At 38.5% G+C, this 18760-nt stretch overlaps 1 protein-coding gene across 5 annotated transcripts in view; it reads right to left on the reverse strand.

Annotated features, from left to right (window-relative positions):
• Positions 1–654: 654 nt before the first annotated feature.
• Positions 655–18760, reverse strand: part of LOC126840152 (protein prickle-like) — a 135122-nt gene continuing 117016 nt past the window's right edge. For 4 of the 5 annotated variants that reach the window (XM_050575695.1, XM_050575696.1, XM_050575698.1 and 1 more), the window contains 6 exons: positions 16203–16614; positions 10043–10285; positions 4176–4379; positions 3899–4097; positions 2472–2802; positions 656–1993 (listed from right to left, as the gene is read on the reverse strand). In XM_050575695.1, coding sequence (XP_050431652.1) covers positions 880–1993; positions 2472–2802; positions 3899–4097; positions 4176–4379; positions 10043–10285; positions 16203–16614 — 2503 coding nt within the window. In that variant the 3' untranslated portion in view covers positions 656–879. Of the gene's footprint in view, positions 1994–2471; positions 2803–3898; positions 4098–4175; positions 4380–10042; positions 10286–16202; positions 16615–18760 lie in introns of all 5 variants that reach the window. The other variant, XM_050575694.1, reaches the window with a different exon arrangement.

Consider the following 18760-nt stretch of genomic DNA (forward strand, 5'->3'; position numbering starts at 1 on the left):
CTGCAATTGATTGGTTAACCGTTCTTGTAGTAAAATAATTTTATACTTTTTAGTTTTTTTTTTTTTTTTTAAAAGCATGTTTTTTATTTTACACACTCAAGGAATGAAACTTGACCAAAAATCGAAATAAAGCGCCCTTAAGCAAATAACAACATATTCTTTTCTTAAATATGTTTCCAAGTAGTAGTGACATTATGATTAGTAGGAACTAGTAATTGTATTTTATTATATTTTGTCGAGTGTCATACAATTTTTGGTTTATGCTTGTTTTATGTCTATTAATTTCTTTAGTAACTTAAAGATGACTTAAACGAATCGTTAACTTCGCAAAGGGGACGAGTCCGCTGTTCCTTTTTTTTAGATTAGACAAAAAACTGATTAAAGGACATGTCATCTTTTTACAGTAAATTATTGTTAACACGACCTCTTAATTAATATAAAGGACAAAATGGTATCAAATAACTAAACATGTGGTGTTTTTTTGGCTGATACAATCATTTTGTTTGTCTTGAATTTAAAATTAAAATTTTAGGTCAAAGTTTTGGGTTTTAGGTTTAGGTTTTATATGTCTTTTTTATCAAAAAGACCTATAAAACGTCTTAGCCAAGTAAACTATTTCAACATATTATATTTATTTTATAAATTAAAAATATCATATAATTCAAAAGAAAACATGAAAACTGGCAAGTACAACACACACGAGTAGCACATAATATTATATGACATATTACGATTCTACCACGGAAGACCATATGTTTACACTATATAATATAATAATAATTACAAACAATAATAATGCTTAAAAATTAAATTCATATTAAAACATAATTTGTATACAATGTGTTTTGTATCGATACTTAAGTAGACCGACAATTAGTTTCACTGAATGCTACAGTTTTTATCGTCCAATGGTTGGCTATTGTTATTATTGGCGGCGCTGGTGCCGTTCGGTCTTCTGGCGCCGACACCGTGAGATGAAGACTTCTGTCCGGTGGCACCGGCTTGCTGTTTGGCGTAAGCAATGGCGTCGTTGGGCACCACGTACGATATTTTCGCTGCTCCGCCATTGCCTAGACCGTACGGTTTTTTAGGTGGCAACCGGTAAACGGACAGGTCGTCCAGTTCGCTACCGGAACTGGAAGAGCAAGTGGAACAGCAGCTGTGCGAATCGTCGTCGTCGGCGGACAACGGGTTGCTGCTGCACGACGGACGCATCCGGTCGTCAGGGTGAGACGGCGGTGGCGGAGGTGGACGCCGTCGTCTGCTGCGGCCGTCGCGGCCGCGTCGACGGGACGGCCCACTGTTTTCGGACGCCGCGGCGGCCGCCGCATCGAATCGGACGCTCCGTCTGCCGGGCGAAACCGTGAGGTCAGTGTGCGATTGTTCAATGGCAGCCATCGGCGGAGGCGGTTCGAGCGAGGCGGTGGTTTTCGACTGCCACGACGGCGAAGATGAACAGTTTTCGCCGGCAGTCAGTTTTTCAAATTCGGTGAGCAGCCTGTCCGTGATGTCGTCGTCGCTGATCAGTTTCTCGATGAACCGCTGAGGTAGTTTGCCGTTACTGAGTAGCCGCTGCAGGCCGTATAGGGTGTCGTCCAGGCGGTTACCGCCGTCGGGTTCGTCGTCGAAACCGTCTTGGTGGACGTCGTCGTCGTTGGCCGAGAATTTCCGTTGCCGCCGATCGTTGACCACCGTCACCACGCTTCTGGATTCGACCTGCACGATGTCGTTACACCGCCTGCGGTTCCGGTGCGGCGGGAGCCGTTGCTGCACGTCCAGATCGATCGGGCGGACCGCGCCTCCGGCGACGTTCTGATAAGTGGCGGCCGTCGACCGTTCCGGCGTCCTTTGTCGGCGCTGCTTATGGACTGGCGACGGAGATGGTGGCTTTGCGCGCAAAGGTGACGTCGTCTGCACCGTCCCACGTGCACATTTTGGCGATCGACTCGGTCCCAGCATAGAGGTCACCGACGAATGCGAAGGCGATGGTGAACTAAATGGAAAAAAAATAATAAACTTGTAAAACGTGTCTAGGTCATCAAGTACATATTTTATTACACTAGGTTTTCTATATAGGTTTTTTGAAAATTCGGGGAATTACCGATGAAATGGGTCCACGTTTGTATTTACTAATTAATAATATTCTCAATACCGGCTGTAGATCAGTCTGATAAGCAAACTCGAATTTTACGTTTCGAAATACCCGTGTACGAAATCTACATTCACGTTTAATGTGCGAGTTTTTGTAATAAAAAATTCAACAACGGAAAATAAATTATAACGTCGACATGGCGTGTAAGCGTTTGTTTTTTTTTTTTTTTTTAGTAATTAAACCGTGGGTAAAAGATTTAATACTATTAACTAGGCGTTTTGTTTTTTTTTTTTTTTTAATCGATCAAGAACAAGTGGGAACAAAACGTATTGACCGACGTTTACGTATTGATAAAAAAAAACGCAAAACGGACACCTACGCGTCGCTTGTCCTTCTGACGCCGGACGGCGAGTCGGGCTCGGCGGCCGCCGGTTGCTGTTGGTGTTGTGTGGGAGCAGCCGCAGCCGCAGCCGCAGCCGCCGCAGCCACTTCGGCTGCGGCGGCCGCTTCCGATTCCGGTTGTTGGGACGCACTGCCAACGTCCGAAGGCGTTGTGGCCGTCGGCGGTTCGCCTTTACTGCAGGCGATCGAACAGTAAATGGCTCCTCTGCGCGGCAAAAACGGCCGTCCCAACAGCGACGATCTGCACGTGTGACAGCAGAAACACTGTTCGGTCGCGTGCCAGTGTTGGCCTTCGTGACTCATTTGTCCTGTAATAAGACAAAAGAGAAAATTGTTAAATAAGTGTTTTGTATATTACACAAAAATTGAATGTTAACTTTTAATCTCAACAGTTAACAGTTACTATTAATTGTCTAAATCATAGTACCGCCTTAAAACATACAACCGTTGCTAGAGGTAGTAAAACAATCAATCGTGAAAGTGGTTGTAAATGATTAACATTACATATTGTTTTGTATTTAACCCAAACCATCGAGATAGACGGCGAGACTCGCACTGAATTTCTTTTTTTTTATTATTATTATTATTACTTGGAGTGGCGGCGGTCTGGGCCAACGTTTCAATGATAATAATTGACATTTACGGTCAATATAATGTTACACTCCGGGCCTTGTACCACTAGGTCTTATTCACATAAGATAATATAATAAAACAAGAACAAGAGCAAAATCTAGGTTAATTGTTTCCTATAATAAAATACAAGCCGCCCATGATATAGCTGATCGGTGAATGCAATATCACAATAATGGTTATGCTTATTGTTGAACTATACTATCAAAAGATCTACGAATCGACTATCTATGATTGAAAATCCAACAGATACACTTTTACTTCGAAGAAATTATCCCGGACAAGTTAGGTTAGGAACGGTGTTTGTTTTGCAGGTATTTAATCGTTATTATGGTTATTCCGTAGCGATATAGTGTTATACTTGTACCGCTCATCCCGAAGTTGTGTATAATATGCGCCTATTATAATATATTGTTTCGCGGTAGGTATATCTATTATCTGACAAATTATACATAAAGTGTGTAAATATATGCCAGCCTCTCCTGACCGTGCTGTGTAAACAATGGCGGCATAAACCCATATTATTATAATTATATCTAACGAGACTCGGCGGCTTGTGGCTGGCACAAAACAAAAGAAACCCGACCAGCGATTTCCAAACGAATAGCAGGAATACCTCTAATAGAAGTGCGTATTCATATCTATCGCAGGCATATTAATATTTATAAGCACTCGGGAGTCAATTATCCAGATGTGCTTACACAATGGGCCAACTCTTAAGTCAGAGTAAGTTGTGGAGGCATATACAGTAGTAAATGATCTATACACTCTCACCGTGATCCACGCTGATGGGATCTCCGCAGGAATCGCAGTACTCGGCGAACAGCCCGTCGAAGCACTGCAGACAATACGGGCGACCGTCTCGCATGATGTACCTCTGACCTCCCAGCTGTTTGTCACACTCCAAACAAGCAAAGTGCTTCATGTGCCACGCACGGCCTTCGGCTTCCGTGCATTCGTCGGCCAGGATGATCTGCAAGAAATAAACGAACAACATATCGGTTAAGACACATACCCGCAAAATGTCATAGATCTCATCGATCTAAGTTACCTCGTCGCAAGCCGAACACCTGGGCTTTAGCGTCTCCGCGTGGTGTCTGCCGCAGTAGATGGCGTTGTCTTTGCAAAAGTATATCAGGTCGACCAGCATCTCCTTGCAAACGCGGCACACGAAGCAAGCCGGATGCCAAGCCGCTCCGGATCCCACTCGGCTAGCCGTCACGGCCATGTCTCCGGGTTGCACAACTTCCTGGCACTGTGTGCACACAACAAGAGGGTGAACGTGAAAATGTCAAAACAGCGCCGGGGTTTCAAGCGGCCGTACAGGGTGTGCGCGGTATTGGACCTGCAGCGCGCTCTGGCGGGGCTTGAACGAACGAGAGAGTTGTCGAGTTTCGAATGACCGCCACTAGATGTCTCTGCCTACAGCCGTTCGAAACCCCAGCACTCTTGACCCAACTATTATTTTCCAGACACCCTGTATACTACAACGGATGTGCATCGTGCACAATATACGGACCGTGGTTTTGGCTTTTGATAAACTTCTGCCATTTGTGGACTGCAATTTTATCAATCCCGTTCAAAAGTTTAAGGGGGCACCGCGATGATATCCGTGAATGCGCATACCTATGCGCATATCATTATAACGTATATTGTATACAGTATGTAGATTTGTCAGATCGTCGAGATACCGACGTCGTTTGTGTGCAGATGAGGTAAATACGTTTTCCCCACCCTATTTACCGCCATGTGTAATGAATTGGTCTATTGACAATCGATGCCGGTGGTAATTCAAACGGATTCCTAAGTACTATACTGGCCTGTTTATTATGCAAAGCGACCATTGTGGTTCGAGGGGAATGAGGCAAATTCGCACTTTCAGCAGAAGGCCCCCCCCCCAAATTTATGGCGAGAACACACTTAAAAACATCATCTCACCTCTATTGTGTAGTCCACGCAGACAATATAATGCCCAGTGGTAATCAAGTATGATCAATTGAATTCAAGTGTTTAGGACAAAAACGACAATGGACGAGTCAAAGATGTGTAAGTATCTGCAATGAGAATGTTGAGATGGTCATGTGGAGCGCTTAGGTTAAGATATAATGTATATTGAAGACTTGGATGAGATGTCAATTGAGACTATAACGAAGCTGCGGTAGAAGATAATAATGTTATTTTTTTTTTTATGGAATTTCAAAACGGAAAACGCCAACACGGCGGCTTATATTTTTATGAGCTTAAACCAGCATAGTATTTTTTTTTTTTTTATTGCTGCTTCTCTACACAAGCTACAACGAATAACGAGAGCTATAAAAAATAAAAAGGTAAACATACACCAGCAATGTAATATTATAAATAACGGTAATGTGAAATTAACGCGTCGTTAACTGGCCATCGGATACGCACTTTTATGACCATTGAAATATAACACAAACCGATAAGTAGGTATTAAAATTATATAGTTTATATTGCTGTGCGGATAAGGTGCGGATTTCACGTGGAAATAAAAAAAAAACCCAGCAGATCGCAGAACACAGTGAATAGTGTGTCAGTAGCTAGAAAGATAAATTGCAGGAGAATCTCATAAAATACTTAACCGAGTGAAAACAGAACCGACCGATTTGATATCATTATTAATGAAACAAAAGCTATACTCCAGGTGGATTGCTAATGGGCGCAACGCAAAAGGAAACCGTTGGCCAAACAAAGTTTTGGATCGTGATCAGAATGATCAACAACAATATTGCCATCGCTATTTGTTTCACATAATATCCGCTAAAAGTTTTCAACAGACCAATGAATCAACAGGGAAACGGTTAGACACGAGAGGTTGCTATTCTTACAAGTGAACAAGTATTCGTCCGTCGAGACAACAAACACAAAATGATATTAAATCCAGTATATATCGGTAAACACACACAGCTCGCACGGTTTGTTTTTAATTGAAAACCGTTAATTAAAAAAGTCCAATCCGTACACTACCCACAAAGCAACTGGAAAATTATAAAAAAAAAAAAGCTTTTAAATGATCAAGAGAAAATATTATTTAAGCATTTATTGCCCGTTTATTGGCAAAAATAATGAAAAACTCGGTACGGTAACATGTTATAATGTTGTCTGAGAATATTTTCCACCAAACGTGTGCGTTTAAAAACGATTTACTCAGTTTATATATCAACTGTTAACAGCTGTAATAGTACTAGCATGATTTCCATCTAAGCACAAGCTGATTTGGACGTTCCAATGAGCTGCTGATGTAAACAAGGCTCACAATACAAGGCTTGTTAGCTTTATTTAATTAATTTAAACAAATTCCACTAGACATTCTGTTAATTCCTTTCGTTGTGTTCCCAAAGAGATGAGACTATTGGTTTTCTGTTCATATTAACAACGCATTTGACTGACATTAGGTAAAAAAAAAAAACCGTCATTATCTCTACGTTTGTACGTATAGCTGTTTACACCTTGATTCTACAAGTGGCCAAATGTTACTTTTAAAAGCGACAACTCAGTTGTAAAAACTAATGTATTCATTAAATCACACAAGAGACGATTAAAACCGCGTTGCGCTTCGCATACTAATTTAATTTAGAAAGGCGAGCTGATGAACCGGCATCAAAAGCAGCACCGTCATTATCTTAATATGTACTATTCGAGTTTTAAGAGCGAGTCTTGTTGAATGTTTTATTTTCCTTTTAATTAACAAAGCACTCGCCGACATTATAAAGTTATATGCGTTTCTATACCTACTGCCCCTTTATATTATACTTTAGCTTATTATATGGAACCGTTTTTCCAACTTGTACAAACGCCACCATATGGGCGTGTGATTCTCTGAAACCGAGGAATTTTCAGTCCGCCCAACTTTTACTAGACTCTTGTGTTTGATACATTGACTTTTCTCAAAGTAAAACAATGGACGTTAAAAGTACTTGATTTCAGAGAATATTGTACACTCATTGGTCAATCAAATGCATGCACGACGTCGACACATACCTACCGGCTGAGAAATAAAGGTTAAGTAAAGATTTTACAGACACGCGAAAGCGGCGTTCACAACACATTAGTGGTTATGCTGTGTTTAAATACCGTCTCCTTGTCAGACAAAAAACACACAGTTATTCAAATGTAATACGTTTGACCCCTCGTGTCCCGTGTTAATTGCCATCGATAGTGGTAAACATATTATATATGAAACGCGTATAATCTTGTATAAAAGCCAATAATATGCAGCAACGAGTGGTATACACACGTGGAATTAAAACAGTATCCGTGCTGGATCCATCAATTACACCGCTGTATATATGTGTACGTACCTATTTCTATTTGCTGTGAAGTGCGGCTGTAATAATTAATCTTGTGGCGTTGCATAAGCACAATCCGAGCCGGAGTTATATATTTTTATGCATTAACACGGGTACGGTCTATGACTCAGTTTACCGCAATTATAGCAGATATTTTACTTGTAAAATCGTTAAAATCGTATAAAAGTCGTTCCAATAAGAATTTGTTGACATGTGTTGAGAATATACAGGGTGTCCCATTTTAAAATACTAATCCAATCAAAAAGTTGCTTATCAAAGACTTTTAGAGTACAAAGGGGGCGTTGAAAAATGTTTAAAAATAAGGTCCAAAGTTCAAAATGGCCGACTTACGGTCTAAAACTGTTTTTTTTAATGGAAACCATGTAATTTTTGTTAACCAAACAAATGTTCTTATCAAAACTAACAACTTTTGTAGGAAATTTTTTTCGGTAAAACCCATAATTTGTAAATTAAGTATCTTTAGCTATTTTTAGTTTTGTTATTTTATTTTGATGCATGTGGTAACCATGGTTTTTGTCTTTGTGATACACAGAAAAGAGGATAACGTTAACGATAAAGATAATGATAATGTAATGGTAAGGTTAGGTTAGGTTAAAAACATTATAAACATACCAAGGTTACCGCACATGACACGGTTACCATATGCATACTTAATTTAAAAATTATGGGTCTTACCAAAAAAATTTTCCTACAAAAGTTGTTATTTTTGATAAGGACATTTGTTTGGTTAACAAAAAATACATGGTTTCCATTTAAAAAAAAACATGTTTTTGACCGTAAGTCGGACATTTTTAATTTTGGACCCTATTTTTTTTTTTTTAATAACGTCCCCCTTTGTACTCTAAAAGTCTCTAATAAGCAACTATTTGATTAGATTAGTATTTTTAGAGAAAAATCGATTAGTATTTTAAAACGGGACACCCTGTATACGTTTCTTGACGTTGGGGTGAACGTTGAAACAACCTAATCGAAGTGGAAGAATGCCGAACCATATAATTTCCGCGGTAATCGACCAGATAAAAATATCTGCCCTACAGGAATTTATAAGGGAAAAACCCGTTACGGGGGCTTAAGTCGGATTTTCCGGTATGCTTGGGGGGTAAAGCATCTTCGCCGCCGTCCTTATCCGGGGAAAGCGCAAAACGCCAACAACTCCCCTATACAGCCGCCGTTATAATGTTGCCATTGTTCGTCGTCGTCGTCGGCCGCCAAATAATAACTCTTTTGGGACAGAGGGTGGTTCTCTGCTCGCTACTGTGTCCCTCTCTTCTCTCTCGGCTATATCTGTATCTCTGGTTTACCTTCTTTTCCGCTATAAATCACGTTAAAAACACTTTAAACCCGGTGGCGGTGACGGCTGTACGGCGGTGGTAGTAATTGCCACACAACACCCTCTGCTGCTTACTGCTGCCATCCCTCTGCTGCTGGTCGTGTGGCCGGGCACACGTGTGATTTGCCAAAAACGACGTCGGGGTTTAACCTAACCGGCAAAGGAGTGAGGAGACCCTTTAAAATGTTCACGGCAATAAATCCATTCGAGTGGTCAGCAGCAGTCGAGAGATAACGACTCATCCAACCGTCGAAATTAACGAGTTCGTTTAAAAATTACATCTCAAACGTCTTACCGGCACAAGATATTATTATTTTTTTCTCACTCGACGCAAACAAATCATTAACTCGGTCGTCGTCGCTTTTCTCGCCCAAAGTACTGGCCGAAAATTTATCTAAACACATTTGTTAACTCGACTTATCGCTGCCGTCTCGTTTACAAACACCATACACTATACTAATGGGACGGCTGTTTTCATTTTTCTTCCTGTTCTGCTCGTTTGGGAATTGATTATTTTTTTTTTTTCAATGGGAAAAACCACCCGAAACGCACTTGATTAACCATCAACGCAACGCCAAAACAATACATATTTTCATACTTTCTTTTTCAAAACTGAGACTGTCACAAAAACTCTGATGGGCGCATAATGCGCGATTATAGATTGGAAAATGAGGTAATCACCACACGGGTGGTGGTGGCTGATTTTTATTTTGATTTTTTTTCCACGGATTGACGAAACTATAATGGATTCGATCATTATGGGCTGACACGTTAAGCGTGAAAGCGAGCCAAGGATTTCCGGTGTAGACAATCGGTGCTTTACCAAGTGGCGGGGTGGTAGCCACCCTCATCAAACGAGGGTAGACGCGTATTTTGTGATCAACATTTGAGAAATGTCACATTATTCCAAACGCTCGGTCGAAGAAGACCTATTGTCTTTGACGACGCAAAGACTTTATACTCTCAAGTAACGTCCAACGTCCATTGGAACGCTAATAGGAATGCCGGGGAGAAGAACTTTGTGTGTAACTTTCCGTTTGAATTTTCTACGTTTATCCGTTATCTATTAGACGTATACTCTAATATGATTATGATGTCTCAAAAACAACGGTAAGGGGTTTCAAGCGGCTGTAGGTTGTGCGGTATTGGGCCTACTGCAGCGCTCCGGTAGGGCTTGAACGAAAGATGGAGTTGTCAAGTTTCAGCCGTTCGACAGCCTACCGTTGTTTTTGGGACACCCTGTATCGATCATTGACTTACATTTTGACACGGTACGGACGCTACCAGCTGCTTGGCCGTGCCCCGACCCAAGGCGTCGCGTTTCCGCTGTGCGCTGAACAACTTGAGCTCTTTGCGCTCTTCGTCCGACAAACCGCGACAGTACCGCACCTCGTTGTCGTGTGGCGGCAACTGTTGCAGAAGCTGCCTCACCCTGTATCGTTCACCCACCGAGTTCAGGTACGGTACCTTGTCTTCTGGCACGCCCGCAAAGTAAAGGTGTACCTGTGGGCAAACAAAATTGGAATACAATAAATTAAATGCAAAAACTACACAGTATATATTTTTCAAACAAAGTATATCAACACCGACGTGGGCGTTACACCAACGGACCCCGTGTGCATTGCAAAAGACCTAAACAACAAACGTTCAACTAAAATAGAGACACCGAAGAAGAACGGTTTAAGAGGATAATATTCAGTTGTCGTTGGGATTATTTGGAAAGAAATCAACGAAATGTCGACCCGTTCAATCGGATTCTAAATGCGTTTGTCATTGCTCGTTACGTTCGTATTCATTTACAACAACGTATAATACCATAATATGACCGTAAGAGAGAAAATGTAATAATATTATGTTACACTTTTGGACGAGGTGAGTTGGATATGGTCGATGAAACCAAACCACACTTAACACTGATAGACACACGTCGATTGTTGTGTATGTACACTTCTTAACGGCCGGTCTTATACATGAGATGGTATAATGTTTACCCGTCTTTGAGATAGGTACCTTAATAAGGGTATTGACACTCGAGGTATGCGTTTTGGGCTCCGGTGTACATTACTTATGACGCTCACGACTGAGCCCCTTTATTTTATTTTAATAGACATTTTTCGAGCTAATTAGTTGATTGTGATTAATTTCTATTACACCTAAATGCTCGAGTACAATTCAACTGAACTTTTAAACGAGCAATTATTATTCAACGCTTGACGAACAGACTTTCTCTGGAGCAGCACAACAGCTGATCATTGTGGTGTTAACAATGGGTGTGTAACCCGTGTGATTAATCGGCTTACACGGTAATTTATGGACGACAGAGGCGCAACACATACCTGGGGGGCGAGTGGAACGTGTTATTAATGCCGTTCTGTCGATTCGCAGCAGTGGAAAACAATCGAACGGTGTCGAAACACGGCGACAAATGAGATTTGTCTCGGCTGACTGATGTGCGTTTTAAATGTACATGGCAAATGGCAAATGTACTACCAATCTGCCATGTCGTAGCCGAAGGCAATAACCAAGAACTTCGACAATTGCATTATAGTAAATAAAATAAGAAGCATAGAGCTTCAAAACCATGTCGCTACAGATTTAAATAAAACTTTATTTTAACACACAAGTCCTATATAAACGGTAAACGGTAATTGTATTAATATAATAATAATATCAGTTACAAAGTTATTGACTTTACTACTGCCTTGAGCTAACTTAACCTAATCTAACCGAACGCATTCATCGCAAATATTTGCAGCCATTCCAACAACAACAATATTACTGCACAACATTTCATAACACAATCAAATTGCTCTTTATAAAAAAAAAAAAACTTTTATAAATTACTGTTTAACATGTTTTTACTATGTTTCTACAATTAAAACACTACCACCCGCGAGAAGAACACTCATGGGAAATAATTAATTAAATTTGCTCTCCTCGAAAATTGTACAAAAATCATTCCAACCACTTCAACTGCGACTCGTTAGTTGTTTGTACAATTAACGCTGTTGGTCTTTGACCTTGTCCCTTTACCTAAAGACAATTTGTCTGTAATATGCCTACCGGTTAATCCGATTGTATTAAACGCATAGTTACGAAGGCTTAAACGTTGTTTCAAGTGTACCTACAGTAAAACAGCTCTTACTTACCGAACACCACCACCCGAAGACACCACGACATGTGTGCTTTGAAGAAAAAAACCATATAAGCCCTGCGTGTAATAATAATAATTATAGATTGGGTAATTTGCCTCGGGGTAAAAACTGCATACAGAATGTGGGGCGTGCACACGCCAATGGACGAACCGAGAGGCATTTTTTATGTACATATATATATATTTTTTTTTTCTGTTCTTTTCAAGCAATTACCGGTATGATTAATGTTAATAAAGCGGTCGTCGGGGTACACCCGCTGGGTAGCGTGAGTCCGCGTCCGTTTGGTTTGTACCTTCGGATAAACTGGAGAATTACAAAAAAAAAAAATTAAATATATATATATATAATATATACATAATAATAAAAAATACCCGACGGCCGGTTTAGTTTGGGAAAAAAATACATACATATGAATATAATATACGGTTTATGGCGTGCATGCGAGTGTTCACGTATTACAACCGCTGTGTATACTTTACACATAGAGAGAGAAACCTCTGGCGACGACATGGAACACAATAACACCTGTCGTACGACAAATAGCAAAGAAGAGATGGTAATAATATTATGCGGTGCACGCTAAGAAGGATGATCACGCGACGTTAGAATGAATTGGTCGAAAGTGCCTTTGCTCTTGGCCTGAACTTGGACTTGGGCTCTGAATAGTATATGTACAGGAGAAACGATTAAATAACCTACCTAGTAGATTATTTAAAAAAAAAAACAATATTTTGTAAGGTTAAACTTGCTTGGATATTCTTTTGTACTCGGCCATTATCTCTAACTTTCATATTATACTTATAGAAGAGGAAAAAACAATGTACCGGTGTATTCCAAGTATATTTATATGATGGTGATAGTGCTCTCTATAGTGCATGCGAGTGGCAATGACCGATGGGATTATAATATACAATCCAGGGATATCATTATGATGGTTAATTTATATTACACATTATAGTCTGCCGTTTGGACTTAACAATATATTATAGTATCTGTGTGAATGTATGTAATTATATGGGATCGGCATGCGGTGGTACAAACAGAGGTTGTATCCGTAAAAGGTTTGGCATTCACAATCCGGACCTGATGAGATGGACCAATAGCGGGTAGGCAGCAATAATAATAATATCTTCTATCGAAATCATATTTTCCAACGTCCCGAACAATTTCCGAGTCATTAATATGGCGTATAGCGTTATGGAATTGTCTATGAAAAAGAACCCACCGGATTGCCAGCAAAGCATTGTGATTTTGGACTTGTTACCAAGCATTTTTTTTATTGGACTTGCCTAATAAAAAATAATAATAATCAAAACTCTTATCGTTGACCGTAATCGATTTTATGGACTGATCTGACATGCAGTTTTTACTCTTTCTTGGCAGCTAATTGCTTTGCCGGCGAAAGTGTAACGTTATTAACTATAATTATTATTGCTTGATAGTCACATATGATAGCCGATATCCTATATAATAGCACCGAATATAGTCCAAGTTGCGGAATTAGGTCATTTCTCGGTATAGGTGTAATTTATAAAGTGCACTGCTCAATATTATGCTTGGGTTGCCGTACCAGACACAACATGCTCTATAATCAGTACAATAATAATTATATACATTGGATATTAGGTTAGGTTGTAATGTATATTTTTACCAGAAAACATATGTCGATTGTATTGAGAATAGTGTTTTAACCCAATATTATTAACTAATAGAGCTATATGTACAGATAATTAAATTACAAAAAAAAAGTGGCTATTTGTTACCGTTATTCATAGGTAGGTTAGGTTAGGTTAATATTGTTGTATTTATTGTCTATTGACTATGAATTTATAATATATTATATTATGTTATTAAAATGTTCAACTATCCTTTGAGAAAAGTCCATCTATTTATCCGTCCATTCTTCAGTTTATATCCCCAAGCCCCTGTCCCCCCTTTCCTCTCAGCCTTTCTTTTAACGCGATTCCAATATATATTCTTCATATTTTTTTTGTTTAACATATTATACGGTGGACATTGAGTCAAAGTAGAGGGGATGCTTTAGGAAGCTAAATTCTCTCAAATATTTAAAAATCTTCAAAAAACAGTTGTATGAAATTTCCCTCGAGCATATATTTTTTAACACTTTACTTACAACTTAATAAAAAAACTTGAAATAAGGTTACATAATATGGTTTTTGAGATTAAGACTTCAACGGTTCTCGAGACTATCACAATTACCGAAGGAACTTAATAATGCGTGCCTACATGTTTTATATAATATAATAGCAATGGCACATAGCTTGTGTTGTCGCCATTGTACCGCCTCTAACCGTGTAGCTGGTCGTGTGTTGGACTTAACAATACTTGGGTGCTTTTACAAGCAAACGGCAACGAGGAGAACTAGTGTAAACTTCATTAAGACTTTTGTGTTTTTTCGCCTTAACAAAATAAACAATATGCCATTAAATCTCATTACCGAGACGATGACTTCTGACCGCGCCAGCACAATGCCAGGTATAATAGGTATGTGTCTAAACTAATTAATATTCATTACTCGTGTGATTTTCAATACACCACTGGTTTTTTTTTTTTACATCTCTTTTCCAAAGCGTAGGTAGGTATGAAATGAAATGAATAGAACATCTTTTTTCAAAAAGGTATTTGTTCTTTTGGATTGAAGAATATCCTACAGTCGGATATTACATAAAAACCGCAATCGGACTCGGTGTCTCGCGTTGTGTGTACTTAAATTATTATGTATTACTATATGTATATTGTAGAAAAACAAATTTTCTTTTTCATCCATCATAATATAAACGAACAAAAGCCGTTTACACGCGGCCCGCAGACGACAACGTTTATACAAAGTGAATAGTCAAGAAAAAAGTATAATATGTATATATATAAAAAATACTACTTTTTAGGGCTTGCTCGACAATATATTGTGGTTAGTGCACGGTATTATTATATAATATGCTGTTTGGAAATGTACAGGATGCCGTGGGGGATGAATAATACTCGTAGGAAATATATATATATATATTTTTTAAAAAAGGGTTATCATCGTACAATAGTCGCCTTTTACTCGCGTCATGTACCATTTTTTATTTTTTTGTATTTAAATATTTGTTTGTTAATAATTTTATTACAGCGCTTTACTGTTTGTATAAACAAGAGATGAGCAAGCGTTTTTTTTTTTTTGTAAAACACTCGCTCGTAGATTTTTTAAAATAATTATCATTGTAATTATGTATATTTTATTAACGTGTGGTCTGAAACGCGTTGGATAATTATTATTATCGATTTTGGACGGACTATGTGTTAATCTACATATTATTTATATTTAAAAACAAAATACACACACACACAAAGCTAATTAGACAGGTATTCGGCATAACCAGTATTGGTATCCGTTTTTGGAACGTGTTCGACTCTTGTAAAGCCTGACCGATTGCTTAGGCCTCAGAATTCACAAAAACAAACGAGTTTTGTGTTCTATAAGTGACGTGTATCCCTCCAGCCAAGTATACAAACTCTGATGTTATGCAGTGCAGTCGATCATAATGATAATATGATCGACGATCGTGCCGGGTGGTCCTTGCTGTATTGGATACAATTTGAATTATCAATAATTATTACCCAATTGCTGTAAAAAGCGAAATCCAAACCGTACCGTCAGCTATGTGAAAGGTCGGCGGCCAACAATTCTCCAGGGACTACATTGGTTTGTACAAATGGACTGTATTATAAAAGACAAATAAACCGACAATGTATACAGAATACAAAACAAACCTCCCACTACTATTATTGTTTTGTCTAATGAGACGTAACGCCGAGCAGATGCGCTACATTACTTCGGCCAAGCCCCTGGAAATGCACAAATGCCATTGAGATGGTGATATTATTATCATATATAGTCATCCCGACAAACTTACAACGATTTCAGTTGTAAGCCTTTAGAACATATACTATTTATAGCTGTGTGAGATTGCCAATAGATATTTTTACTTTTCCAATCTCTGATTTCTTTAGGTATATTTTTATAATACACGCTAAGAGATTTGCATAGTAATTAACCGGCTCTAACAATCTAAGCGTAATATGATTATTACAATTGTGATGCACTCTGTTGTATATTTGTAGATAAACCGTACAGGGAGACAGAAGAAGGAAGAAGCTACGCACAGCTGGTCGGTAGACATCTTAACAGATCTAATCTTCCTTTCCTTTTGCTAATGCCAATTCAGCAACAGTTTAGCGATTAAAAACAGTAATGTACTAACCTGGTCGGGCCTGAGGCCGGCTGGTACCCAAGTGTATTCCTCGAGGGCACATCCGGAATCGTCGTCCGAGTGCGAATGCCTTTGATGAGGGTCGCTCGTGGACGACCCTACCCCGTGATGTTGACCGTGGTGACCGGGGTCTTTGCGGCCGACCGAGGTGCCAATCCCACCACCGCCGCCTAAGAGCTTGTCGTATCCCCCTAGCGCCTGGTCGTATCCCGGGGGACCCGTGGGCAAAGGGGGCAACGGGGGAGGAGGAGTACCCCTGTTGATGCCCCCCGGAGACGCCGACATGGTTGCGGTCGTCTCCGACTGTGTCAGCTGCGGTTGAGGTCGCTGCTGCTGCTGCTGCGAAGACGGTGCCTGTCGGTCGTGGTCGTCTCGAGGACAACTGCAATTGCGACACACTTGCCTGGAAAAAAAAAAAAAATAAACACCAAATAAATTAAATATACTCAATGGTAAGAAATATAATCATATAAAAATGTATTGTTGAGCCAAACCAGTAGAATAAAAAATCATTTTAATACATAAACTACATTAATGTCTCTTTTTTTTAAAAGTACTAACATATTTATTTATTTATTTAAGTTTTGACGGGCTATGCCCTTTTTACAAGATCTTAATAACTATTGTAATATTAATAACATGAGTATAAAAGACAAGTAGGTGTATAAACTTATTAATTACCTTATCACAATGACAACAAATAATATTATAAAAATTGTATTAATTCTAAAGCCTTAAATTCAAATATGTTACGATATTGAAACACATTCTTCTTCAAAAAACTTCTCTCCTTAGTAAACCCCGTTATTGTTTAAACTTCACTAAAATATAACGGTTCCCAAACTGTGCTCATACAAAAATTAAAAAAATGTACTTAAAATTGCGTAGTATGGTAAAATTGTATGTAATGTAGATCAGTAGATGTTCAATAAAATAATTTAAATTAGTTATTATTAATGTGAAATAGTGTGACTTTAGGACTACGTGGGTTGCACCACCTAAGTATAGAGGCAATGCTCCATTATGAAAGGATGCCCAAATTAATTAGCAACATAATATTTTTGCTTTCGTTTGATCAGAGACTTTAAGTATCTTCTACAATTATATTATTATCGAATCAATAGCGGCGACTCTCATAAACGTTGAAACAATATCGAAGTAATAAAATTGTATTAATATATTTGCAAGTATTCAATATATTTGCATTTATCAAAGACAAGTTGAATACTATAATAATATTGTATTATTTATACATCCAACATGACCCTAAAAAAATAAAAAAATACACCTGCAATACCTATTTTTATGTTGGCAAAAGAGATGAGTGTAATATTTTTGAAGAAAACTTGTTTTTTTTTTCAAGTCAAAATCATATAAATTAGTCGTGTTGAGGTGCTAAACGTGATAGTCTTACAAGAATGTTCTAAGGCCTGATACATCTGATACAAAACGAAATTAGTCAGCCAAACGGTGTAATTACTTATGATATTGTAATATATTTCCCGTATGAAGCCCCAGCGTTATTATGCCTATAGGAATTCATAAATAATATTATATGGCTTGGTTGAAATAAAACTTAAGCCACCGCACGCAATATAGAAACTAGTTTTTGGCATAAAAAATATTAGGAGAAAAAAACATATTTAATGTATACAAGGTGTCCCATAATGGTTCGACAAATGAAATAACTATTTTACATTTTTTTTTTTGGTCGAATCATTTATAGAACACCCTGTATATTATATTATTAAATCGACGGGCAAAATTATATGCTTTAAAAAGCGGTTTTGCGGTGGACGTTTACGATAATATGTTTTGAACGAGCCCGGGAAATTTATTGGAATATTATGAGATGGTTTTTGCGTTACCGTCGAGTTCCTATAATATATATATATATATATCTGTGTGTAACGTTTATAGAATGTTTTCTCATGTTTGTTTAATCATCCAGAAATTATTTTTCGGCTGCAGTTATTTTTTTATAATTAATATTATCATGCGAGTTGCAACAACAACAGCAGCAGCAGCTATATTGGTTACATATTTTATGTATACAGAAGAGTCGATTCGTCTTCGCGTAGGTTGAAATATTCTATCGACCGTGTACAATCTATCTATCTGTTTTATATAGTCACGACGAAGAGGAGGCCTCTAAACAACAAACTACAAATTATATCATAACATCAGAGGACATTATTATCATATATATATTTTTATATAGGTAGGTAAAAAAAAAACCGGATAAAAGTAGCCGCCGCCAGTTTCTCGAAAGCACGCTATAATTATTTATGCTAATTGTCCAGTGGTCCATTGTATATTAAATAAAGGGTCTGCTAGGTTTATAAATCACAAGACCGGCCTCCCGGACATACGATATACATAATAATAATATAATACAAAATAATATACACCTAATTTTATTATAGCTGATACCGATCGGAAAGCACAGGCCGCGAACCGGATGGTATATTATAATAATAAAAAACTGACCAATGTGTGTTAATATGACAATTCAATTGCCGGTTGCCGCCTAATATCTGTGCCGTTAA

This window comes from Adelges cooleyi, unplaced genomic scaffold (assembly GCF_023614345.1).
Source record: "Adelges cooleyi isolate 19-005CV unplaced genomic scaffold, UGA_ACOO_1.1 ACOO_flye_CR_arks_rails_tigmint_CR_PRNA_376, whole genome shotgun sequence".
Classification (NCBI taxonomy): Eukaryota; Metazoa; Arthropoda; class Insecta; order Hemiptera; family Adelgidae; genus Adelges; species Adelges cooleyi.